Here is a 27,944-nt window from a genome sequence, read left to right as displayed (position 1 = left end):
TCAATGTCAAAGTCCAATACTGCTGAAGTTCTGTTTGAGGCTGAGAAATGTGAGTCTAAGGCTTTACAAACTCCTAAAGAACTATTTTGGTGTTGAGCTTCATGTCTCATAAGTAAATGTAAGCTAACGTCGACGCTAAGTTAATGCTAACTTAGAGCTAGCTTAGCTTATTTGCTAACTTGTTTAGTACTGTGAAGTAGCGTTAGGGTGCAACTTAAGTAGGTTTATTTCTGCAACTAGTAAGCTCCCTTTTAGTGTAGCAAGGTTACATTAAATACTCTTTTCATTAAGAAATTACAATATAGTTTTGTAAAGAAATAAAAAAAAGATAAAAAATATTTTGTCTTTTTTTTTTTTTCAACAAAAACAAACAACAGCGTTATACATACACGTTCAACATAAATCCAATATCGCACAGTCATCCATATAGTTCATTCATGGAGTAAATGTGACGAGCTATAATCGGCTCTGTGCTTAAAAAGTGTATGAAAAAATGCAACATCTTGATGATTTTTTCACTGGTGCAACTGTCTCATTTCCCCCATGTAATAAAATCGCCGACTTACTCACTTACATTTCTGTTTGTCGTTTCAGCGTTTTTTCTCATAATTTGTTTTATTCCGGTGGCCCTGAAGGCAGCATGTGCCTCCAGTCTCCAGTCCGCACATGCGCACTGTCCTCCTGTAAGCAAGATGAGCAAGGTGTGTGTTTTTGTGTTTGTGGGTGCAAGTGAGTGATTAGCTTTTTTAATCACTTTCAATGACCATTTCATTACAGCCTCATTTGTAATATTTGAATTATTTGGTGATTTTTGAGATGTAGGGAATGTGCGAATGGGATGGCTTAATTGATCTAGATTTGTGCTTTGGATGCTTAAAAAATACTACTATATGCAAAATACTTTGGTTCTTTACAGTTTCATAATCTATCAGGTTTAAAGGTGCAAAACTATGTTTCTTACTGGATTATTTGGCTAATGTGCTGTATCACTGTCTGCCATTTGTAATATATTACACTGAAACACTTGTTTATTTACATTAGTACTGATTTGTTATACATGTGTGTGTAATGTCTTTGAAGCCTAACAATTATATTTACCCTTAAATATGTGTATAACACCTTTTTATGTTTACTGTGGTATCATTGTGAATTATTAGGCTACTGTATAAATCTGACTCTGAGCACCCCTTGGTGGAATTAAAATAAATTACACCGATGCCACATCAGAGGGTGACCTGATAAGAGATCATTCCTCACAGTGGAGACTTGGTCAAAGAATCCATAAATAAAAGGTGCAAATTTTCATGAAAACACAAAATTAGCTTGAAAATGTATTTTAATCTATGCACTGGATTACAATGATATTATGCTGGACGCTGCCTACAGTTTGTATCTGGTTAGGATTTGTACAACATAATACTTAAAAGCAGACCGAAAAAAATGTTAGATATAAAACATTATTTACACACAATAAATTAATGTTAAAGTGATTTAATTATGTTTTTACCCCGAATGTTTGGCTTATAAGGGCTGTGGTAGTTTACTGATTCTGTCGTATGCCAGTGCTCGGGGCAGGGCAGAAATGTTAATAATGAAATGTACTTAGGTTCTCACAAGAGCCTACAGTGAATTATCCCACAGTCACCAAACTTTTGCATTCACTTACTTTATAAAGATGAAAACTCAAACCAGAAAAATGGTGATTGAGCTCACTGACTTTCAAGCAGACTAAACGGTTTACCTTATGCTACATAAACTACATAAACCTGTTTTTCTGCCTCCAAGTCATGACGTGATGAGCATTTAGGCAGATCATGTATGTATGTATGTATGAAAGAAGGAAACAAGCGTCACACACTCTGGCTCTATATGCATTTGTCCTTTATTCATATGAGTTTTTCAAGATCAACAATCATTTATGTATGAATAGCATTCAAGATATGAAGTAATGCATCCTGTAAGTTACCTTGTAATACCACCAAGAATGTGGTGTAACTGGGTATTTCCCTAATGGAAAGGTACATAATGTTTACCTGAAACATAAGCAGGATGTACTGTATATGAACATATGTTTACTTTTTTGTTACATGATTAGAGACACTGTTATTGAGATTTCTACAACCTTTTATTTGAACCATATAGCATGTTTGTAGATGGCATGCAAACACAATGACAAATGCAAAATACAGTGTACCAATGGTTTATAACAAAACATTACATCAACTAGAAACCTGGTATCATTAGCATTAGTTCAGTAGAGGACATGCCTGGATGCTTTTTGTGTATGGTCCTGATTTTGTATTTCTCCAGTAATCCTTTATGAATTTAATGGGAAAGATCCTCGGTATCAGTATTTGAATTGATTTTATAAAGTTCCCGAATAGCTCTTACAGTAAACAGTGCCACTTTTATATGAATTGCTTTTGTGTCCCTAAAATAAGTAATCTACAGAACTTGTTCTGTGCTCCTACTGCTATTTAATGCAGAGAACTCAACCCCAAAATATGTATTTATTCCCTTATTATAATTAGGTGCTGCCATTCATTCATTTTACTGAGATCTACTATGGGATTTGTTTGACTGGTGTACCTTGCTCTGCTTTTGGCCTTCTCATCTACCGTTTTGGCTTTCATGTGTCCATCTATCTTTATCCTATCCTTGTGTGTGTCTATTCTTGTGTGTGTCAGCAGCTTCTAGCCAGTGTAGCTAAGCTGCAGGAGAAGTTGGCCCACATGAAGCATAAGTCCATGCTGTCACAGGCCAGCTTGCTCTCTGAGGAAAAGGGCTCCAGCAGCCTTGCCAACAACACAAACAGGGTGAGTACAGAACAGACAGGGGAAGTGGAAAACACATCACAAAAAGGGACATCACACAGAGTGTTGTGCACAGTCTTGCTGGCTCGCATTGGGCTGGCTCATCACTTTTTGGATGATCTAGCAAAACCATATCCTAAAAAGTTGTTTCTCATTAAACTTTGCCCAAACCCCCAATTTAAACTTGCAGGAGACCTCATAGATACTGTTTTTTTTCATTTACTAAGCTTTAGAAATAAAATTGCCAACTTCTCAATTGAATCAAACCAGTCATAATTCAATTTAGGTTTTTATACTCTGCACTCAGAGCACAGGCTCAGATGGTCACAGAGCTCGCTTAGGTGTGCATTGCTACTTCCTGCAAAGCCACGCCCATCTAGGTTAAATGCCATGTATTTTAGCGAGTCCCATCAAGACAACACTAGGAAGCCTGGTGGCTTGTTGCTCTTACAGACTATTGTTCAGTGAGGTGGTTACTGATTTGTTATACATGTATGTGGAATGTGTTTGTAGCTTAATAATTACATTTACCATTGAATGTGTGTCTAACACCTGTTCATTTTCTTTGGTATCATTGTGAATTATTAGAGTACTGTATGAATCTGACTCTGAGCACCCCATGCTAGAATATAAATAAATTACATGAGTGCCACATCATAGGGTGACCTGATAGCAGAATGGAAACCAGGGGTCTCATTTGTAACCATGTGCATGCGAACAAATCAAGACTTGAAAGAAGCGTGCACCACTTCCCATACAAAAATTGTGATCTATAAAATCAAACTTGACTGGAGAATGTCCACACCTATGCAGAATCTCTGACCAATGTGTATGGACATTGTGGACACAGGGGAAAATTGGCGGCTGAGATGGTGAAGTGATGAATCAATGCCAGATTGTAGAAATTAAATGTGATAGGAGTCATTGTACATATAGTGATGTCTCTCACATTCAGTTTCACTTATTACATATATCACATGCTACTTGTGTGAGCCATAGTTTTCCATAAGCACCTCTATTGTAAAAAAATTCTAAGCCAACATGAAACTCCATCAATATTTCAAATCAGTATTTCATCAGCATCGTCTCATCATCACATCCCCCAACAATTTGCACACACACTCTTCTTTCTTCAGTCACCTTATATGCATCTTTACCACCTGCACGTATGGACTGACACAGTAAATTAAGTTTGGAAATAAAGTAAGTGACAGCTCTTGCACATTCATCACACTCTATATCCGTATTTTGAGTCCTAATCTGCAGGCCAAGATCACCATAACAAACTTAAATAAATAAATACATTTTGTTCACCTACCAAACTTTAATCTTAAAATTATATGTCAGGGTGAGAAATACCACTGATTATCATGATCATGTTGGAGAAGTGAGGAACAATCAGTCTGATTGCTATAAACTGTGGTGACCCTCTGTTGTTGGCCTTATTCACCGCAAAGAGACATTGATCAGCGAGCTCATATCTATACATCAAGATTCATGTGGTGCTTTATGGTTGAATATGGGCATAAAGATATAAGGCTGATCCATGTGCGGACAACTCCAAGTTGATTTGGGATTTATGAAAGGAAACTGTGCACTGGCAGTTGTACATACGCTTTTATAAATTCAATATTTTTGGCACACACCATCTTTGGCTTTTGTCATTTATAAATCCTAAAGCACTGTTTTATAAATGAGACCCCTGGTCAGTGAAACAGCCAAAAATAGGGGCAGGTTTTCACAAATACTCTTGCAGGATGAAGCAGAGACGATGACAATCAATTGCACTTGAGGTATGAGGAGAGCCAAGAGTGAGTTATCGTACACTATTGTATTATCGTTACTATGTTTACATTGCCTAGTTTACTATGTGGAAGTTCAAGAAAGTTCTGCATCCATTTATACCATGAAGAAAAACCAGTGAAGTGGTGGTTGAGTTCACTGACCTTTTTGAATATTTGCTTTCTGCTACATAAACCTGTTTGCTCCCTTCAAGTGGTGACTTCAGAGCATGTAAGCCCTAAAGTTGTGTACAGAAAGTATGGAAGCAGGAAACAGTTGTTGCATGTGCATTTGTCTTTTCAGATCATATCAGATTCAGATGACATTTTGGCCTTCTTCAAGATCAACAATCATCTATGTGTGAATAGGATTAAAGGCATGAAGGTATGCATCCCACAAGTTATTGCCATGACAGTTGCTTTCAAGACACCACATTCTTCTACTTAATAGAAGAATGTGGTATAACTGGGTCATTTCCCCGATGTGAAGGTACAGAATGTTTACCTGACACAGAAACAGGGTGTGGTGTATATGAACATACGTTTGCCTTTTTGTCACATGTTTAGTGACACTCAGAATTCTACAATGTTTTATTTATGCTTAATAGCTGGTTATGTTAATGGCATATATACACAATTATAACTGCTAAACATGGTATAATAATCAGCCATAAACAAAAGGGCACAGAAAGAAAACACATCAAAACAAGGGCCTCCCTAAAAACTTCGTATTTTACCTGGTAACAATGCATTATATCCAGAGTGTTGTGAGCCTGATTCATGGTCTAGTCTGCTCGCATTGGGTCATCTCCTCACTTTTAGGATAAACTAGCTAAACTATATCCTAAAAATATGTTTATTGACCTAATCTTTGCCTTAAACTGAAATCTAAACCTGAAGACCTCACGCCTCACTGTAACTTCAAACACAGAAGATTTTTTAGTTTTGTAATCATCGATTTACAAAGATACACTTAGATTTCCCCTCATTATACTGCTGGAATGCTTCTAACTGTAATTGTACATATTGTCAAATGACTTTAAGCTAACAGCTGAAAAATTCTCAAATTGACCATCACAACATTATAATGGAAAAAAATACAATTAAATAGTGCTAGAATACTGTATAACAGCATTTAGATGGATTCAATTTTCAGATGGGGGGGGGGGGGGGGCTGTATTCTGATATTAATGTAGTAACTGGCATCCTGCCCAGCCCAAGCAGGCTCACAAGGCAGACTATGAAACTCCATGTGTTAGACCGAATAAACACAAATTAGTGGAGAACATGAATGATATGTACTGTATCCCCTCTCGTTAATTATTCAGTCTAGTTTGCCAAGTTTCCAAGCTTTAGAAATCAGACAGGACCACTGAGAGGAACGTCTCATTTTGATCGAAACAAAATAATTCAGGACTTTAGTTCTGCGTTCATACTCTGCAGAAGGGTGCAGCAGATAAATCATTAAGACAACACTGGGATGCAGAGTGGTTTGTTAACCTGATGGACATGATGTTGAAGCCCCTCAAGCTTTAGAAAAACCGGATCTGGCTGATCTCGACCTCTTGCCTGCCGCTTTATAGTTCTCACATTGTCAGAAGCAGTGGTGCTATAAAAATCACCTTAAAACCAAAAAAGCTAATGTACTGGAAAAACTGTAGTTCCAGTCCTAACCACAGGAGGCAGTAGAGTGTCACAGAAACAGCACAGCGCTGTATGTTAGTATCACATTTTCTTTACTGCATTTTATTTCACCTCACTCATTCAGTATTGTGTTATTGACAGTTAAGAGACTGAAATACTTAACTCTGGTTTTCTATACTTTTCATGCAGTTGCCTTAGTGGGTACAGTTTAATGTAGAGGTTATATTGTAAAGATAGATTCACAGTTACAGATAATGCTATAAACAGTATGTCCCATCACATTATGAAGCGCTACTAAAACCACAAAAATATGAGTATGCGTTAAAACTGAAAGTGTATACTGTACAGTCATAGTGACTCTGTCTCACACAGAATAAAGACAATATCATTAAACTGTGAAAATACAAAAATAGAGATTCCATTACAGAGCTGCTCCTAAAATTAATGTAGTGTTGTTTTCACAAAGCCTCCATTTGGTCCTGTTTGCAGTGTGATGGAGGGACAGGGGGAAATCCCATGACATGTGTGGGCAATCGCTTCCTCTAAGTGTAACACTCTTAACATCAGGAGGGAGGTGAACGGCAGGTTAATCATTGCATCCAAAAGTCATTTTAACCATTTCAGACCAAATTGGGTTTAGGGAAGCAGGAAATTGTGCTAAACTGAGTTCTGTAAGACTCATATCAGGTTTAAAGTTAGTCACTTTTATTCATTTAGGGGGAGACTGATGGTGGGACAACTGTAAAATAATTGAATGTAACAACATATCAGAATGAAAGTTATTTTCTTATTGTATTTAGTCCAAAAAGCATAACAAATGTGCAAAATGAATCAACACAATGTATGATTCAATATAGCATTCTTCTTTAGAAAAATGTGATGGGTTTAATTCAAAAAGTGTTGATGTGTTAATTTTCCAATGAAAATGCTCATTAAAAGTAACAGAGTATGCTCAAAATACAGAAAATATAGGTCAACCACTGACATAAATGAGGTTCAGTGTGAATACCTTTATCCATGAGATCAGTTATTGTACAAGACAAAAGACAGTGTTCTGTGGAGCATGAGACGGGAGGATGAGCACAAAGAGGATGGGTATGGCCAGAACAGTGAAAAGAGTAAATTGTCTGGTTTAGTTTTACTTCCTGCTTCCTCCCCAAAGGTTGTCTTTGTTATAGCAGCTGAGCACTGAACTTCAGACAAGTACTTAGCTTCTGTGCAAGCAGCAGACACAGTACACAGAGCAGGGAAGTCCTGTATTTTATGTTGGAAGAGGTTCAAAAGGAAATGGTGAGTAGAGTCAATAACTGCTCCATATTCTGCAGGGAAATTTATTGTGCATCTTGTTTCCACATGTATCTATTGTGATGAGATGAAGGAAGTTTGTTTCCACATTTTAGAGGTAAATAATTAACTATGTATCTCTTCTGATGCGTTTTTCAAAGGTTTGACTTATGGATTATGGGCTGATCGTCTGTGTGCTCACAGGTTTGTGCCTCTTGTTTGATTATTCTGATTTTATTGTCTTTGTAAAGTAATAATTCTTACTTCAGCAGTCTTCAGTAAGTACTGCACATAGATATATCTGCATTGGGTGAAACTGAGACAAAGTGGGCAACCTATAAGACAGAAAATGCATAAAATGATGACAACTGTTTGATGTTTGTTAACTCATCACTTAATTTGTATAATAGATGTAAGGTTTTTTGAGATAGAAATTCTGAGTACAGAAAATGTTTCTTAAGGGGTTACTGGATTTTGGCTCATTTTCCAGTAAAGTCAATTTTATAGCCAGATATCAAAAATCATAAATATGCCTTCAGGGGTTTTACAGTCTGTATAGCAATCGACACTCACTGTCATCAGACCCTTGATTTGTATTTTAAAAATTCTCTTCGAAAATAAAATTAATAAACTAAAAGAGCAATCAAATAGAGGTCCCTTTTCCCAGGACGGGCATACAGGCTATATATGTTGTGTGTACAAAACAGACAAACAGACGATCTGGGAGGGCATTGAGCAACTGCAGACAGCACCAAACAACAGTCATTAATGTAGATGATGGTACAGAGGTCAAAGAACAGATCAGTGAGCAGATAGCCTCCTCAATGGAGTCTAGCGCATTGTCAGGTCATTATTTACACTCACTCTCACCTTGTAGTTGAACTGGATCTTCTTTTTTCATGTCAGTGATGAACAGTGAACACTCCTCTGGTGAGACAGACTGAAAGTTGATCTGACTCGAGGTGACTGACAAATTGTTAAGTCATTAAGTCCAGCATGGCTGTTTCCTTCAGGTTCAGTGAAGCATTCATTTTTTTCCATGTGTTTCCATCCTGCATGGTTTGTCTATCCTGTATGTTGGGCAGAGAGGGTTATTTTTTCACAGTGTATAAATATTAAACTAGAAATAACAGAGTAACTTAGACAGGTATAAATGTACATTGATGATAATAAAGTTTATTTATATAGCACTTTACAAACATAAAAACAAAATACAAAGTGCAATTACGGGATTGTAATAAGTCCATTGCCGCTAAAAATGGAACCAAAGAAAAGACATTAATAAAAATGTGAGAGTAAGCGAATTAATGAAAGCATAAAACAAATAAAAAAGCAACAAAAATCAGCCTCTAATTAAATTATTTTATAATTATCACTGTATGAACATTGAGAAAAACATACCAACTCCTTATAAAGTGCTCTTTACAACTCCTGTCAAACTGCTTGCAGATTAAGAGTTAGTGAAAAATCTCATCAATGAGGAAGGAGCTCTGTAAAACCCTGCAGTAATGTTGAACCCACCTGAAGCATAATCGCTCTCTACATTCACTGTCAAAAAACAGTCTACATACTGTATTTAAAAAAGCAATTAGTGAAATAATATGCTTTGTTTTAGGAGCACTGGTCAGTGTTGCCTCTGCCCAAACTCGTCAGTACCACTTTGTGAGCACGCCGCTGAACTGGACTGAAGCCCAGAGCTACTGCAGACAGGTCTACACTGACCTGGCCACCGCAGAAGACACTGCTGACATCAGTGCCATTCTGAGCACCACATCAAACTACACAGGCAAGCTCTCAATACTGAAATCATATACTTCTGAAGAACTTTATTTGCGCAAGCATATAATAAAATTGCAGTATTGTTTACACACATAGTAAACACACTGTATACGTATGTGTGTATATATGTATTTATGTGTGTGCATTGGCACCAAGCACCCGGGTCCATATGCATCACTGAAGTGGCAGTAATGGCAGTAGTTCAGTGTAATATTGCCGTTAAACAACAGTTACCAACAAAATGAAAAACAGAATAAGAAATAAACACTTTTGGCTAATGTTATCTCTGTTTTTCAGAGAAGTACATGGGGTCTGACTAATCACTGGAAAAAAAACAACATGTTGTTGTTTAAAAACAACATTGTCATTGTGGTCACAAAACTGTCTGCTCTCCAACTTACTGCACACAAGGGAGGTGCACACCTGTACTAACAGGGCGCTCTCGCAGCAATCTAACAGCACAACAAATGATATTCATTGAAAGAAAGATGACCACTCAGATTACCTGGTTGGATCTACTTTTTACATAATTAACATTTGAAAATATTTGTTAATTACAGGTTGTTGTTGTTGTTGTTGTTGTTGTTGTTGTTGTTTTTAAATATTGATTTTTTTTTTTTCAACAGGCAAGGCTTGGATAGGTCTTAACCATGATTTGGTAAGCAGCTGGAGATGGTCCCTGAGTAACAGTAGCTTCTACAGCGAAGGAGAGACAGAATTTAGAAATTGGCATGAGGGCTCGCCTGTCAATATCAGAGCAGAACAGCAATGTGTGCAGGTTTTCTCATTCTCTGGCACCTGGGGAGTAATTGAGTGCTCCCAGCGACTTCGCTTTGTGTGCTACAACGGTGAGTATTCTTAGTGCATAGGAATATATGAAGAAAGGCCCAAATAGATTCTCTACATCATATTGCCAGAAACATCTCGCCACTTTTATGTATTTGTTATGCAGAGGTGACATAAGCAATTTGTAATTGTACTGAATCCATACTTAGTGTTGAGTTTGTCACAATGTTGTTTATAACTTATCTTCATCCCTATATTTCCAGGTACAGTAAATGGCGAACCGTCCTTTGTTGTGATCAACACAACTCACAGTTGGAAAGTAGCTCAGAGCTTCTGCAGGGAGAATTATGTCGATCTAGCCAGGTACTGTATGCTTTAATGAAGATCCCAGGACATTGAGCATCTGCACTGAACCAACTACTTAAAGGTCTATCCTGTAGGCTTTAGTGGTATCTAGCAGTGAGGTTGCAGAACTTAAACTTTTACCGTGTGCCAGCAAAAAAACACGAATGGCTTCATCTCAAGCCAGTGTTTAATTTATCCATTCTGGTACACTGTATAACTCACTCAGTGTGTAGATATAAATGGCTCATTCTAAGGTAACCAAAAATACCACTACTCTTCTTTTCAGGTAATTATACACTAATGAAAACATAGTTATGAATTTTATATACCACTTCTGCCAATAGATTCCCCTAAATCCTACACACTGGACCTTTTAGTTTTGATCTGTTGTGTTTATGAAATCAGGCTTATTTATTATTGTGATATGTGATTAAAATCCCATAAATTTTTTTAATAGCTTATTTTTTTCTGTTGATATCTGTCATGTTGTTTTATCTTGTCCTTAGTTTACTTTTAATCCCTTTCTTCCTGCAACTGTTCTTTTGTTATTATTTGCTGTTACTTTTCCAGGAAGTTATATATTTTTTATCCTTAATTTTATGACTGTGAGGCATACAGTCTAAGTAGTTTTAGCTAAATGTAGTTTAGCGAATCCTTAATTATCCTCAATTTATCACATAAGGCAGCATATTATATTTGCAAACAATGCATTGCAGTGAACTTTTTTTGTAATGTAATGTTGTACCTCTTGAATTGTGATCATATATGCTGTTTCTCTCTAGCGTACGGAATGATGCAGAGAGTGAAATCATCAGAGGTATGAGCATGGCTGGTAGCTTTTTGTGGATTGGTCTGCACCGTGAAAAGCTGTGGTCTGATAGGAGCTTCTCACAGTTTCGATACTGGGCCGCTGGGCAGCCAGACTCAAGAGCAGGGGGATGTGTCACCACAGCGTTCAACCACTCTGGGAGGTGGTCAGATGATGACTGCTTCATCAGCCTCCCATTCATCTGTTACAAAACAAGTAATGCATATTTCTGCTCACATACTATAGGTTCATTGTTGGATTAAGGCACTATACCATACACACACACACACACATACACACATATATATATATATCTATTTTTGATGGTGTTTAGCCTTTCAAAATCATTTTAACAGCAGTCACAATCACTTTGCCCATTTAAGTATTGTAGCGACGCACACATTTCCCATCATGCTTTGTGCTGGACTGAGTATGGTTTATGGTTAAGTTTGCTGTTTTATGTTCCAAAATGCAAATGTCACTTTTTGTCATTATGAAAGAGTCTGTTCAGAACATGTTGGTTTATGTTGGTTATTGTCATCTTTGTGTTTAAAGTTTACACAATTAACTGGCCGTTAAACTTCAAAATGACAGCTGTATTTTGTTTAGAGGGAAATGAAACCTCTGTCATCATATAAGGATTCTCATCCATCTGAACTGTTACTTGTCCCCAGTTGCTTTAACAATTATACAGAGTTTGCAAGTCAAATATTTTAGCTCAGCCTTTGACATGTCTTACTCAAGATATCAATGCTATAAACATTACAAGAATGGATGCAAGATGAGGACTACTGTGAGCATTTGTTAGATAATTGGCTTATAAAATAACAAAACTCATTCTTCTCATTCTCTTCCAACTATTAATCTCAACTAAGCCCGCTGTATAAGTCACAAGTAATAACACAATGATCCATTTTAAAGCAGTTTTCTTGCCTTCCGTATTTTGCTCCTGTTACAATAGTGCCATGGAAATGGCAAAGTAATATTTTTAGTGATGTGGAACGTGTGATGTCGTGCTAACTTGAGTAAATTCTAAATGTTTTTGTGTTTTGTGACTTCTGGTTAGAAGTTACTGTATGATTTGGAATAGTCTATACAGACATACAGATTTCTGTCTTATAAGTTGTACTTTTTTTCACAGTTCCACCCAATGCAGAAAGCTTCAGATCAGTAGGACAGGATGAGACTACTATCACTCTTCAGTGGAATAAAGTGAACAACAACATCAGCTTTATTCTCCAGTTTAATGGTACAGAGATATTCATCCCTGCACCAGATGGACATGGACCAGTAACTCACTCAGTCTCATCTCTCACTGCTGGAACTAAATACACATTCACTCTCTTCTCTGTGATTGACAACATCAGAAGCAGTGGAGTAAACATTAGTGCAGTTACTGGTAAGATATGTCACTATATTTGTGTGCAGTGTCTCTTCAGCTTGTCTTCATCTGCATGTAATTGCACCAGTGGAAAACTAAGATGTAGATGCTGGGTGCACTGAAGCTTATTTAACTCAACACTATTTTGGCCCAAACAGTGAAACTCTTTTTAAATCCTGAATGATAATCTTTAAAACTCATCTGACAAGATTATTCATCACCTGCTGAGTTCATTTCTGTTGTCAAAATGTGATAGGTATGGCTATAAAATGTGACATCTGGATCCAGAAAAAACATCATTAGTAATGCAAAGAATTTTTTGACTTGTTTTGTCTCTTACTGACAGCAAGTTTTTATTCATGTGGGGATGCAAAATGGACCACCTTAAACAGCTAGAGGGAACATTTGCAGTTTTACTGGCAGTCCGTTATTAATTTTTTTTTCACTGCTCCTTTTCCTTCTCAGCGCCTCCAAACGGAAAAATCTTCCGATCAGAAGGACAAGATGAGTCCACTCCTCTGACAATGCGATTCTTCATTCATTGTAGAGTACATCTCTGTTGTCAGATAAAGTGTATTGCATATAACTATACAGGACAACGTGAGATCTGGATCCAGAAAAGCATTTTTAGAAATATGAAGAACTGTTTGGCTTGTATTGTCTCTTGCACTGAGCAAGCTTTTATTTATGTGGGGATGCAAGATGTAGCATCTTTAACAGCCACACGAGACATTGTAACATTTACCGGCGGCAATCATTTCTGAAATACTGTTCGCACTGCTCTTTCTCTGTCTCAGCTCCTCCAAATGCAGAAAGCTTCAGATCAGCAGGACAAGATGAGACCAGTATCACTCTGCAGTGGAATAAAGTGAACAACAATGTCAACTTTATTCTCCAGTTTAATGGTACAGAAATATTCATCCCTGCACCAGATGGAAGTGGACCAGTAACCCAAGCAGTCTCATCTCTCACTGCTGGAACTAAATACACTTTCACGCTCTTCTCTGTGTTTGAGAACGTCAGAAGCAGTGGACGAAACATCACTGCAGTCACTGGTAAGATCCTGGGGCTGTTACTGGTAAGACATATCTTCAAAGAACCATCATTTTCTTATCAGTGCTCAGGTGTAAAATCAGTACTTGCTGTCTGTAATATTCACTACATGAACTTGTGCACAACACGTGCTGCATTTTCATGGTCATTTAAAACAGCCTGATGGAACATTTGCCATTTTTCTGACAGTCCTTTATTACTAATTATTCTCACTGCTTCATTGTCATCTCAGCTTCCCTGTTTTTGACTGGCAGTTTTATTTTAAAAAGTCTTAAAACTTATCTTTTGTGTCTCAGCTCCTGTAAATGCAGAAAGCTTCAGATCAGCAGGACAGGATGAGACCAGTATCACTCTGCAGTGGAATCAAGTGGACAACATCAGCTTTATTCTCCAGTTTAATGGTACAGAAGTATTCATCACTGCACCAGATGGAGATGGACCAGTTACCCACAAAGTCTCATCTCTCACTGCTGGAACTAAATACACATTAACTCTCTTCTCTGTGTTTGAGGACATCAGAAGCAGTGGACTAAACATTACTGCAGTCACTGGTAAGACACTGACTTCATCACTTTGCAGCTTAGTAACTCAGCACAACTGTTGCGCTTTCCTGTCTCACATAGTAAAAATTCATTTTAATGTTGGGGTGCAAAATGGACCTTCTTTAATGGCCAGATGAAACTCTTGCAATTTTCCCAACGGTCCTTTATTTAAATATTCAATGCGTAATTTTTGACAGGCGGTTTTATGCTAAAAAATATTAAAACTTAATTCTCTTTTGTGTCTCAGCTCCTCCAAATGCAGAAAGTTTCAGATTATCAGGACAAGATGAGACCAGTATCACTCTGCAGTGGAATCGAGTGAACCACATTGTCAACTTTATTCTCCACTTTAATGGATCAGATATATACTTCACAGCATCAGATGGAGACGGACTAATAATTCAGTCATTCTCACCTCTCACTCCTGGAACTAAATACACATTCACCCTCTTCTCTGTGTTTGAGAACGTCAGAAGCAGTGGACGAAACATCACTGCAGTCACTGGTAAGATCCTGGGGACTTTATTACTTTGCAGTGTAGTAACACAGCACGACTGTAACACCACAATATATTCAATTGGCAGAATTTTCACTCACTGAATCAACCTCCTGCTTTAATTTGGTTTATTGTCTTACACATTTAATGATATATGTACCCAGGAAGATAAAATTTTAGTGTCCTTTAAGATTCAACAGTCATTTTATTTTTGAGTATATATCTGGTCTCAAGTGCTATTTAATCGGGTTTGAGTCCTCTATGAAATGTGATGATTATATTCGCAAACAGAATTCTTTTGAACACAAAAACATTTTGCACTTTAATTTTTTCATCGTGAAAACTGATTTTGATGTCAATGCAGGATGGACCTTCTTTAACACTTAAATGGGAAATTGGCACTTTTACTGGCAGTCAACTGTACTTAAATTTTCTCACTGTTCATTTGCTTTCTCAGCTCCTCTAAATGCAGAAAGCTTCAGATCAGCAGGACAAAGTGAGACCAGTATCACTCTGCAGTGGAATCAAGTAAACAACAATGTCAACTTTACTCTCCAGTTTAATGGTACAGAAATATTCATACCTGCACCAGATGGAGGTGGACCAGTAGCTTACGCAGTCTCATCTCTCACTGCTGGAACTAAATACACATTCACTCTCTTCTCTGTGTTTGAGGACATCAGAAGCAGTGGACTAAACATTACTGCAGTCACTGGTAAGACACTGACTTCATCACTTTGCAGCTTAGTAACTCAGCACAACTGTTGCACTTTTCTGTCTCACATAGTAAAAATTCATTTTAATGTTGGGGTGCAAAATGGACCTTCTTTAATGGCCAAATGAAACTCTTGCAATTTTCCCAACGGCCCTTTATTTAAATATTCTCAATGCTTTATTTTTGACAGGCAGTTTTATGCTAAAAAATATTAAAACTCAATTCTCTTTTTGTGTCTCAGCTCCTCCAAATGCAGAAAGTTTCAGATTATCAGGACAAGATGAGACCAGTATCACTCTGCAGTGGAATCGAGTGAACCACATTGTCAGCTTTATTCTCCACTTTAATGGATCAGATATATACTTCACAGCATCAGATGGAGACGGACTAATAATTCAGTCATTCTCACCTCTCACTCCTGGAACTAAATACACATTCACCCTCTTCTCTGTGTTTGAGAACGTCAAAAGCAGTGGACGAAACATCACTGCAGTCACTGGTAAGATCCTGGGGACTTTATTACTTTGCAGTGTAGTAACACAGCACGACTGTAACACCACAATATATTCAATTGGCAGAATTTTCACTCACTGAATCAACCTCCTGCTTTAATTTGGTTTATTGTCTTACACATTTAATGATATATGTACCCAGGAAGATAAAATTTTAGTGTCCTTTAAGATTCAACAGTCATTTTATTTTTGAGTATATATCTGGTCTCAAGTGCTATTTAATCGGGTTTGAGTCCTCTATGAAATGTGATGATTATATTCGCAAACAGAATTCTTTTGAACACAAAAACATTTTGCACTTTAATTTTTTTCATCGTGAAAACTGATTTTGATGTCAATGCAGGATGGACCTTCTTTTTACACTTAAATGGGAAATTGGCACTTTTACTGGCAGTCAACTGTACTTAAATTTTCTCACTGTTCATTTGCTTTCTCAGCTCCTCTAAATGCAGAAAGCTTCAGATCAGCAGGACAAAGTGAGACCAGTATCACTCTGCAGTGGAATCAAGTAAACAACAATGTCAACTTTACTCTCCAGTTTAATGGTACAGAAATATTCATACCTGCACCAGATGGAGGTGGACCAGTAGCTTACGCAGTCTCATCTCTCACTGCTGGAACTAAATACACATTCACTCTCTTCTCTGTGTTTGAGGACATCAGAAGCAGTGGACTAAACATTACTGCAGTCACTGGTAAGACACTGACTTCATCACTTTGCAGCTTAGTAACTCAGCACAACTGTTGCACTTTTCTGTCTCACATAGTAAAAATTCATTTTAATGTTGGGGTGCAAAATGGACCTTCTTTAATGGCCAGATGAAACTCTTGCAATTTTCCCACGGCCCTTTATTTAAATATTCTCAATGCTTTATTTTTGACAGGCAGTTTTATGCTAAAAAATATTAAAACTCAATTCTCTTTTGTGTCTCAGCTCCTCCAAATGCAGAAAGTTTCAGATTATCAGGACAAGATGAGACCAGTATCACTCTGCAGTGGAATCGAGTGAACCACATTGTCAGCTTTATTCTCCACTTTAATGGATCAGATATATACTTCACAGCATCAGATGGAGACGGACTAATAATTCAGTCATTCTCACCTCTCACTCTGGAACTAAATACACATTCACCCTCTTCTCTGTGTTTGAGAACGTCAAAAGCAGTGGACGAAACATCACTGCAGTCACTGGTAAGATCCTGGGGACTTTATTACTTTGCAGTGTAGTAACACAGCACGACTGTAACACCACAATATATTCAATTGGCAGAATTTTCACTCACTGAATCAACCTCCTGCTTTAATTTGGTTTATTGTCTTACACATTTAATGATATATGTACCCAGGAAGATAAAATTTTAGTGTCCTTTAAGATTCAACAGTCATTTTATTTTTGAGTATATATATATGGTCTCAAGTGCTATTTAATCGGGTTTGAGTCCTCTATGAAATGTGATGATTATATTCGCAAACAGAATTCTTTTGAACACACAAAAACATTTTGCACTTTAATTTTTTTCATCGTGAAAACTGATTTTGATGTCAATGCAGGATGGACTTCTTTAACACTTAAATGGGAAATTGGCACTTTTACTGGCAGTCAACTGTACTTAAATTTTCTCACTGTTCATTTGCTTTCTCAGCTCCTCTAAATGCAGAAAGCTTCAGATCAGCAGGACAAAGTGAGACCAGTATCACTCTGCAGTGGAATCAAGTAAACAACAATGTCAACTTTACTCTCCAGTTTAATGGTACAGAAATATTCATACCTGCACCAGATGGAGGTGGACCAGTAGCTTACGCAGTCTCATCTCTCACTGCTGGAACTAAATACACATTCACTCTCTTCTCTGTGTTTGAGGACATCAGAAGCAGTGGACTAAACATTACTGCAGTCACTGGTAAGACACTGACTTCATCACTTTGCAGCTTAGTAACTCAGCACAACTGTTGCACTTTTCTGTCTCACATAGTAAAAATTCATTTTAATGTTGGGGTGCAAAATGGACCTTCTTTAATGGCCAAATGAAACTCTTGCAATTTTCCCAACGGCCCTTTATTTAAATATTCTCAATGCTTTATTTTTGACAGGCAGTTTTATGCTAAAAAATATTAAAACTCAATTCTCTTTTGTGTCTCAGCTCCTCCAAATGCAGAAAGTTTCAGATTATCAGGACAAGATGAGACCAGTATCACTCTGCAGTGGAATCGAGTGAACCACATTGTCAGCTTTATTCTCCACTTTAATGGATCAGATATATACTTCACAGCATCAGATGGAGACGGACTAATAATTCAGTCATTCTCACCTCTCACTCCTGGAACTAAATACACATTCACCCTCTTCTCTGTGTTTGAGAACGTCAGAAGCAGTGGACGAAACATCACTGCAGTCACTGGTAAGATCCTGGGGACTTTATTACTTTGCAGTGTAGTAACACAGCACGACTGTAACACCACAATATATTCAATTGGCAGAATTTTCACTCACTGAATCAACCTCCTGCTTTAATTTGGTTTTATTGTCTTACACATTTAATGATATATGTACCCAGGAAGATAAAATTTTAGTGTCCTTTAAGATTCAACAGTCATTTTATTTTTGAGTATATATCTGGTCTCAAGTGCTATTTAATCGGGTTTGAGTCCTCTATGAAATGTGATGATTATATTCGCAAACAGAATTCTTTTGAACACAAAAACATTTTACACTTTAATTTTTTTCATCGTGAAAACTGATTTTGATGTCGATGCAGGGTGGACCTTCTTTAACACTTAAATGGGAAATTGGCACTTTTACTGGCAGTCAACTGTACTTAAATTTTCTCACTGTTCATTTGCTTTCTCAGCTCCTCTAAATGCAGAAAGTTTCAGATCAGCAGGACAAAGTGAGACCAGTATCACTCTGCAGTGGAATAAAGTGAACAACAATGTCAACTTTACTCTAGAGTTTGATGGAACAGCGATAAATATCACTGCACCAGATGGAGATGGACCAGTAGCTTACACAGTCTCATCTCTCACTGCTGGAACTAAATACACATTCACTCTCTTCTCTGTGTTTGAGAACGTCAGAAGCAGTGGACTAAACATTACCACAGTCACTGGTAAGACACTGATATTATTACTTTGCAGCTTAGTAACTCAGCATGACTGTAACACCAGAATATTTTTGATGGTTATAATATTCACTCACCAAATCTGCATCTAAATTAAAGTTTATGTATTCTCCTACACAGCCAAATGTTTTATTTACCCAGGAAGATCATATTTTAGTCTGCTTTAAGATTAGTCGTTTTAATTTGGACACATATCTGGTTTCAAGATAGACTATTTTTAACACTTTAGTTAGAAATCAACACTTTGAATGGAAGTCAATTTTAAATAAATTTTCTCACTGCTTATTTGCTTTCTCAGCTCCCCCAAATGCAGAAATCTTCAGATCAGCAGGACAAAATGAGACCAGTATCACTCTGCAGTGGAATCAAGTGAACAACATTGCCGACTTTATTCTCCAGTTTAACGGTACAGAAATATTCATACCTGCACCAGATGGAGGTGGACCAGTAGCTTACGCAGTCTCATCTCTCACTGCTGGAACTACATATGCGTTCACTCTCTCTTCTCTGTGTTTGAGAACATCAGAAGCAGTGGAGTAAACATTACTGCAGTCACTGGTAAGATACTTGACTTCTTGAATAATTACTCTGAATCTGTATCTGGAATAAATGTTGGCATTGTGCATTTCTGCAAACCACATATATGTGGTAAATAGAAACTATCATTTTAACAATACTGTAGTTGATGTCTGGTTAGGTGTAGACACAAAAACCACCAGGTTTTGGTCAGGAAAATATCATGTGTTGTCCTAAAATACCCTCTTTTGTTAGCCCAATCTTGGTTTGAATTTTATTGATATCAGTACCTGAAAAGCATATGTTTTACATTGCGGCATAACTGACATGCAGGGAAAGGTAGCTAAAAAAAAATAAAAACAACATTTGGTGGTTAGAAAGCCCCTGGAAATGCAACAGTGACACACTAAAAAACAACAGTTGGTCTGCAGCTTGGCATGCATTTGCCTGGGTGACCTAACCATTATACCCTCCTCTTCCAGATGACAGAGAGTTAGCTCATTTATTAGGTCACTTTGAATATGTTAATATTGATGCCTTCTGTCTGAAATGTGCAAATATGACTTCTGGTACAATGCAACATTTTCCTCTGGCAGCTGCACTGGTATTCTCTTACAAAGATTACATTTGAGAGTCCTTTTTAAGTTCAAATAGTCATTTTGTTTTTGAGTAGATATCTGGTCCGATCTACAATGTGATAATTGGATTCACAGAGTTCTATCTTTCATTTTCGGGTGGGGATGCAAAATGAACCATCTTTACCAGACTACCAGAGAGGACATGGACACTTTAGTGGCTATGAGTTGTTATTACGTTTTCTCACTGTTCTTTTTCTGTCTCAGCTCCTCCAAAACCTGGAAACTTCAGATCAGCAGGACAAGATGAGACCAGTATCACTCTGCAGTGGAATAAAGTGAACAACAATGTCAGCTTTCTTCTCCAGTATAATGGTATAGAAATATACATTACTCCACCAGATGAAGATGGACCAGTAACTTACACAGCCTCATCTCTCACTGCTCGAACTACATACACTTTCACTCTCTTCTCTGTGTTCGAGAGCGTCAGAAGCAGAGGAGTACATATTGTTGCAGTCACTGGTAAGACATGTCACTTGATTAACTTGTTTTTTAACCAAGTATAACACTGTTGTTCTTTCATTACCATATAGTTTTATGACACTATACTTTGAATGTTTGGTGTACTGCAGAAAGATTTTTTGGCAAACTATTGGTTTACAAGATTATTTTCTACCTTACTACCTAATGACCGTAACGTAACATCAGCAAAATCAGTTTATCCAGCAGTAGCTTAAACTGAACAAAATGTGATTGTGAAATGTAATTTGTTTTCACTTTCCAATATGGGGAGGTACCTCAGCTGTTAATAATACTGACCAGCAGCCATTGTAGTTATCTTTAACAAAATATCAATTCTTTTTCATATTTCTTTCCATGTAAACAACACATCTTGCCAAAATCGGATGACTCTGCTTCCCACAACAAAAGGGCCTTGTAAGTGGAAGCATTTGTGTAATTTTGTCATTTGTGTCTGTCATTATTTATTATATATGAAGATCCACAGTTGCTCATACAGGAATATTATATATATATATATATATATATATATATATATATATATATATATATATATATATATATATATATATTATATATTATTATATTGTACAAGCTGATGTAAGAGTAGTATTGCGGTTAATTTAAAAATCTTAAAATTTACGAAAAACTTAGCTATATTAATGAAATACATTATCTGTTTTTATCACAATGTGTATTATTTTATGTAACATCTTTTGCATTTCTGTCAACAGTTCATATTATTGGAATGAACGTCAGATTACAGTCAGTTATTGATCTGTCAAAATCGGACATAGAGAATACATTGAAGGAGGTGAGAGCTGAATTTATCCAGCGTCAGGATGTTATATTCAGTTATTTCAAATTATTAATAAATTATTTTGTTCTTAATGACATTTTTTTCATTCGTTTTCAGCTCCTCATACAAAATGGATTGTCATCAGTGGGGATGTCCGTGAAGGTTCAATCTTTAAAAAAGACCAAAGCCAAGAATCCAATTTAATATCTTACAGTTAGGAAAAGAAAAAGAAGAAATGGCACTTCTTTGTCTACAAAATGGTCTTTATGCTGAACAGCTATGAGAAGGACTTTTTAGATACCTCCAAGTATGACATTATTTCTATCAGAAGTGTATGTACTACACAACAATTTTCATATTAAACCGTTTTATCAGTTACAACACAAAACAATTTATCAGAGCTTTACCATTTTATACTTCTAATGAGCCATGTGCCAATTGAAGTGAAACTTTGGAATACACTGGTTATAAAACTTTAGCAAAAAAGAAAAATGCAGGAATTCTTTCTTTCTCAAGATTTTTTTCCAGGAACTTTTGATAGCTCTTTCACCACTGTTGACATTATTTTTAAACTACTACTTATTTCATCACTATTTTACTGAACATCAAGACCTATTTCAAGAGTTGTGCAATTATTTTGGACTCGTGTGTGCAGTTTAGAGGTCACCTGATCCTGGATTTTTATTGTTTTAATGTGAGGTTTTGAAAGAACTTTATACAACTTAATTTCCTGCACTGACAACAGCAGGGATCTCTCCCAAAACAAATCTACTTCCCATGGTTTCTGCAATAGTCCATTTATCTCTGCTAAGACATTGGGTATTCTGTGTTTGTTTGGGGGGTTTTCTGTCAATGTGAAGTATTGTGATTGTTTGTGGATAAACAAACAAAGGGATATTTAATGTTCAAACTGATGGACTTTTTTGTGAAATACAATCATTCTGTATTTGATGCCTTCAACACTCGAAAACTAGGTGGGACAGTGGCAACAAAAGACTAATTTATATATCAAGTAAAAATAGGACAGAATTCTCAAAACTTCAACATCAGTGTTGTTAAAAGAAAAGGTGATGTAACAGTGGTAAACATGCCCCTGTCCCAAATTTTTTGGAACATCGAATTCAGAATGAGTGTATATTTATTAAAAATAAATAAATAAAAATAAATACTATCAGTTTGAACATTACAGAACATGGTAAACATAATCTGTTTCTGTCCATTTGAGATCCAAACGCCAAGGAAAAGTGAAGTGATGAGTGTGACTGAGCTTTATTCATGTACTTCCTTGTTGCTCAGTCCAATAAACAGACAATACAAACACAATACTATTGTACAAGGCAATACAAAGAAAGAAAGAATACAAACCCAGCAGGGCACCTGATCTAGGCATTACTCCTCCCACCCTGGAACAACGGTGGGGTTGAAAAGCTCTGGAGGATAAAAAGGTCCCAGAGGGAGTGGTAACAGCGAAACCAAGAGGACTTTGGCTTCACCACACTGCCAGTGTTTGCCTTTGCTACCTCAGAGGCCACATTGCACATTCAACAAAAAGGTAAGACCAAGACCAAAGACCAAATGATAACATGTTAGTATTTTGATTACCAAGACTTTCAAGACATAAGATGTTTCAGTGATGTTTCTGCTTTGTCTGGTGCCAGGCAGGTTTGATGGAATCGAACAAGCCAGTCAAGCCAGTATTCTGCGGTGTAGTGTGTAGTATTAGAGTGTGGTACATGAGAATATTTGCAGGATGATACCTGTTATTTTGGGGATTGTAATGGGTGTATTCAATCCGTGTTTCAAGCTAAGCGTAGAGAGTGAGAGAGAGGCTGAGTCATGTGCAGCTGAACTTTGGCCAGTGTGCAGCTTTGAATACTTCAAAGTTAATGATAAAGAAGTTCAGGAGTTCATAATGCCTGCAACAAAGACAAGACAACAGCTCTAAAAAACTCTGTGGCCAATATGTTTTATAGATGTCTTTAATTTTTAGGTGATCAACATTGTTACTAAACCACATTTCATCTGTCTCTCTGAATGTAAATGATTAATTTCTTGTTCATATTCAGTTAACAATGGTCTTTCTGTATTTCATAGATCATGGCCTCCCCCAGCGTTCTCCTGTCAGAGGTGCAGTTTCAGTGTTGCATCTGTGAAGAGGTTTTCTCTGAGCCCGTCTCCATCCCATGTGGTCACAGCTTCTGCTTCACCTGCATCACATCACGCTGGGACAACGGCCTTGTCATCAGCTGTCCCAAATGTCAGACAGTCTTTGAAGGCCGCCCAGAGCTTTGTGAAAACTCCTTTGCCAAGGAAATGTCAGAGCAGATCCGAGCAAGAAAGCATAATGGAGTGATGTCAATAGCTGGAAAATGTATATATTGCGATGTGTGTGTGGGAAAGCAAACAAAGGCCCTGAAGTCCTGCCTTGTGTGTCTGACCTCATATTGCGAGAGTCACCTGGAGCCACACCTGAGAGTCGCTACCTTGAAGATCCACAAGCTGATCGAACCTGTGGCAACGCTGGAGAGCCGGATGTGTAAAAGGCACCAAAGGCTCCTGGAGCTGTTCTGTAGGAGTGACCAGAGGTGTGTGTGTGTGCTGTGCACTGAGACTGACCACCGCTGTCACGACACTGTCCCAGTGGAGCGAGAGAGTCAGCAGAAGAAGGTGAGGTCTCAGACCCCCTCATCATTGTGCCATCATCCCATCAAATACATTAGCAGCCATTGATTGAGTTCTGTTTTTTTTATTCCTGCTCTGATGTTCAGGCTCAGATGAAAAGGATTGAGGCTGATGTTCAGCAGATGATCCAGGACAGACTGCAGAAAGTGGAGGAGATCAAACATTCTGTGGAGCTCAGCAAAGTGAGTTTAAATAAAATCATTGAATTATTTTGATGTTTCCTGTTTGGTAATAGGACCATTGTGACAGCAGTTAAAACAGCTTAATGTATAAGAATGTAAGAAAAGAGGCTAAACACATGCATCTTTTCACACAAGCAAAATTTAAATCTAAAAATGAGTAGAAGGTATGAGTGCACATAGCAGAAAAAGTATTCATACTACTCCAATAATAGTCCCAAACCATCTAAAAATAGATATGAATATATCATAATTCTGCCTAGAGTCTATTTGTATCTCGTTACATTAGTGCTTACACATCCAGGTGAAGTATCAATAAGTAAAGCACATATTTGAGGGGAAGGGAGATTTAAACAATGCACTTTTTTTCCAATGTCTGCAGGAAAACTCAAAAAGGGACATAGCTGAAAGCACAGAGGTCCTCTCCGCTCTGGTTCGTTCTTTGGAGAGAAATCAGGTGGAGCTGGTGGAGGTGATCCAGAGGAAGCAGGCAGCAGCAGAGCAGAGGGCGGAGAGGCTCATCACAGAGCTGGAGCTGGAAATCACTGAACTGGAGAGGAGGAGGAGTGAGATGGAGCAGCTTTCTCACACTGAGGACCACCTCCATCTTCTGCAGGTCAGGAGTCGTCTCACATTAAGATATTTGATATTTGATAGTCATACAGTCCTACAGTCACATGTCTGGCCTCCTCTGTTCTCTGCTTTAAAGCTGTCTCTCACTTATTTGACATATTTGTGTCAGAGGTTTCCAGCTTTGAGTTCTCCTCCATCGCTCAAAGCCTGCGCTGAAATCATTGTCCATTCAGACACATGTTTGGGGACTTTAAGGAGAGCAGTGGCCAACATTGAACAGCAGCTTCAATCAGCATTGGAAAAACTTTCCATTCAAGGTCAGCCTCTAAAAAGATTTATAGTCAATCACATCACTACATTCTATGACAAAATATCCTCTTACATGTCATGTACATAAGCGTTTATTTTATTTTCGATCATATGTTCTTATTAACTTACAGAGCATGAGAAGATGCAGCAGTATGCAGGTACAGTTGAACCGTAAAATACTGTCAACAAAACCAATTTGCTCAAGTTTCAAAGGTTTAAATAGCTCTTGAGAGGCATCTGAACACAGCACAAGAAAACTGATGTTGGACCAGGTTTCATAGGGTTAAATACTGTACCAGTGACTAGACAAAAATGAGGGAATAACATTAAAAATAAAAAAAAATTAAAAAAACTGACTGGAAATCTGATGTATTATTTACAATTAAACCTGAACAGGTTTGGGTCTGCAAGTACAAATAATTCTCACTTTATTAATCTATTGCGTATTTTTTTATCATAACAATGTAAGCCACAGGATGTTTACAGATACTACTGGTGTACAACTGGACATTACCTGCATTTGTAACACTAAAAAAAATTGATGGAAACAAATGAAAATAAGAAATTAATCTCAGGAAAAAGGGGAAAATGAAATTCCTTATCAACTATGTCTGCATACCAGCTGATGTTCGTCTGGACCCCAGGACAGCCAACCCTTGGCTGGTCCTATCTGAGGATCGGAGACAGATCTGGGATGGAGATGTTGAACAGAACCAGGAGGACATACCAGAGCGTTTTGACACGGCACCATGTGTCCTCGCCACCATGGTAAATACAGTTTGTATGTCTGTAGGGATGTTTTGTCTTCCTGCTTCGCTCTGAGAGATAAACATTGACCTGAGCCACTCTTGCTACCCAGGGTTTCACCACAGGGAGGCACTACTGGGAGGTCGAAGTGGTAGACAAAACAGCGTGGGACTTGGGTGTGGCTCGACAGACGGTCAACAGGAAGGGCGTGGTGACACTGAGTCCAGAGGATGGTTATTGGACTGTTTGTTTGAGGAAGGGCAGTGAGTACCACGCATGTGCAGGACAGGCAAAGCTGCTGTGTCTCTCTCAGAGGCCGCAGGTTGTTGGGGTGTTTTTGGATTACGAGGAAGGGACAGTGGCATTCTATGACGCAGAAGTCAAGTCACACATTTATTCCTTTACACAATTTCAGTTCACCGAGGCCATGTTTCCATTTTTTAACCCAGATATGTGTGACAACGGCAGCAACAAATCACCACTTAGCATCCGCCCTGTTAGTGGAGACGTGGATTTAGATGACATCACAATATGATGTGGAATGTGTATTTTATTTTAAACAGCATAAAACTGCTCTCTCTGTTGATACAGAAACTTTTTGATCAGACAATTCATGTTTCATTCATCACTGTTGCACATGGATCATATATTGTTTCTGATACCTCCTCCTTCTATAAACTGTTATATCTGTTACCTGCTTACCTCTCCTCCTTTTTCTTCTTCCCTTCACGTGTGCGCTCTTAAAAAGTAACACCTTGTGCACTGATCTTAGACCTGCCTCATTCCAATAATACCCATCCCCAGACATTAAAGGCTAACCATAAAACTGACTTCAGACCACGTTTTAGATTGAACAGCCTAAGGGTTGCTAATCAGATTAGCACAGGGATGAGATTAGCTTCAAGGCATATGGAGCATTGAAGCAGACTTCAGGATTGAGTCTTGTGGGGAAACATGATATACACATTTGAGCGCTGTATACACACACAGCACTGAAAGGAATTTCACTGAATGCATGCACACAAGCACAAAATGATGCATGTAATCATTAAATACTGATGTGAATATCTGAAAGAATACAGGAATTAGGAAACATATCTGTAAAGAGAGCGCTTGGGAAAGAAAGACGGTGTAAGGGATGAAGAGGGATTAAAACTGATATCATCCAAGCACAGGGCGGAGACACACATGCGTTATACCGAACACAAGACTGAAGCAAGAACACACATGTCTTTACTAAAGGTAAAACCTATTTGGATGGCCAACAAACAAAGGTAAGTCAAATCTTTGTTAGTATAGTTTTTAAATGTTGATGTCTGTTATTGTAAGAGAGGATTTCCACTATTTATCATTTATTGTGCAACAATGTTGTCCTTAAAACAGATAATACATTTAGGAACTGCCACATTTGGCTTTAACTTCATATAGTGAAGCAAACGCTGCCAGAGATGGCAGCTTCTCCAGGCTTGAGTATTTACTACCAGTGTGAGTGTTGAGGTCGTGATTACAAGTGTCACCTAAAAAGTAGATCTTCCACTGAAAGACCTCAATTTCCTGCCTTTTGCCATTAACTAGGTTTAGAAGTATACTTCTGTGTGTGTGTGTGTGTGTGTGTGTGTGTGTGTGTGTGTGTGTGTTTGTGTGTGTGTGTGTGTGTGTGTGTCAGTGGAAAGCACTGCCTCCAACAGCTTGGATCTCATTAAGCCCCACACTGCTAGGAAAGGATGTTTTGGAAGGCTCTCTAGTTACAAAACTGTAAATGTAACACGTCATGGTCACAAGATTGAACTTTACTTTTCAGATGTCTGTGCTTTGCTACTGTCCTAAGAACCTTTCAAATATCTTTCTTCAGTCTACATTCCAGTTGGTGACGTCACTTGGACAGAGGCCAGTGAACCAGCAGAGTGGATCAATATGAGAAGTTTGCTGTGACGTTTCAAAGACTGGAGCTCTCTGATTGGCTGAGTCTAAGTGGAGAACTGTC

General features: G+C 37.8%; 2 protein-coding genes and 1 long non-coding RNA gene across 3 annotated transcripts; all 3 read left to right on the top strand.

The window, feature by feature from the left end:
• The first annotated feature begins 692 nt into the window (after positions 1–692).
• Positions 693–20,753, top strand: LOC121962408 (receptor-type tyrosine-protein phosphatase eta-like). Its single transcript, XM_042512664.1, is given in 21 exon segments — positions 693–701; positions 2,688–2,816; positions 4,899–4,979; positions 9,176–9,308; positions 10,351–10,450; positions 11,215–11,456; positions 12,382–12,639; positions 13,419–13,676; positions 13,971–14,225; positions 14,464–14,721; positions 15,170–15,427; positions 15,669–15,926; positions 16,874–16,956; positions 17,091–17,130; positions 17,583–17,840; positions 18,081–18,338; positions 18,789–19,046; positions 19,357–19,556; positions 19,559–19,616; positions 20,417–20,674; positions 20,746–20,753. Coding segments are annotated over 21 exon segments (3,660 nt in total).
• A 292-nt stretch (positions 20,754–21,045) lies between these two features.
• Positions 21,046–21,697, top strand: LOC121961793. Its single transcript, XR_006107081.1, has 3 exons — positions 21,046–21,088; positions 21,406–21,485; positions 21,588–21,697. It is a non-coding gene; the product is annotated as an uncharacterized LOC121961793 (long non-coding RNA).
• A 1,219-nt stretch (positions 21,698–22,916) lies between these two features.
• On the top strand, positions 22,917–26,757 carry LOC121962261 (E3 ubiquitin-protein ligase TRIM39-like). The gene is made up of 8 exons (XM_042512490.1): positions 22,917–23,022; positions 23,565–24,137; positions 24,239–24,334; positions 24,714–24,947; positions 25,074–25,221; positions 25,345–25,371; positions 25,836–25,981; positions 26,073–26,757. Exons 2-8 carry the CDS (start codon positions 23,568–23,570, stop codon positions 26,493–26,495), a joined length of 1,644 nt encoding a protein of 547 aa, XP_042368424.1. The 5' UTR covers positions 22,917–23,022; positions 23,565–23,567; the 3' UTR covers positions 26,496–26,757.
• The last annotated feature ends 1,187 nt before the right edge of the window (positions 26,758–27,944 follow it).

The sequence above is a fragment of the Plectropomus leopardus genome, chromosome 23 (genome assembly GCF_008729295.1).
Source record: "Plectropomus leopardus isolate mb chromosome 23, YSFRI_Pleo_2.0, whole genome shotgun sequence".
In the NCBI taxonomy this organism is placed as follows: domain Eukaryota; kingdom Metazoa; phylum Chordata; class Actinopteri; order Perciformes; family Serranidae; genus Plectropomus; species Plectropomus leopardus.
This window is presented reverse-complemented; position numbering and strand designations above follow the sequence as displayed.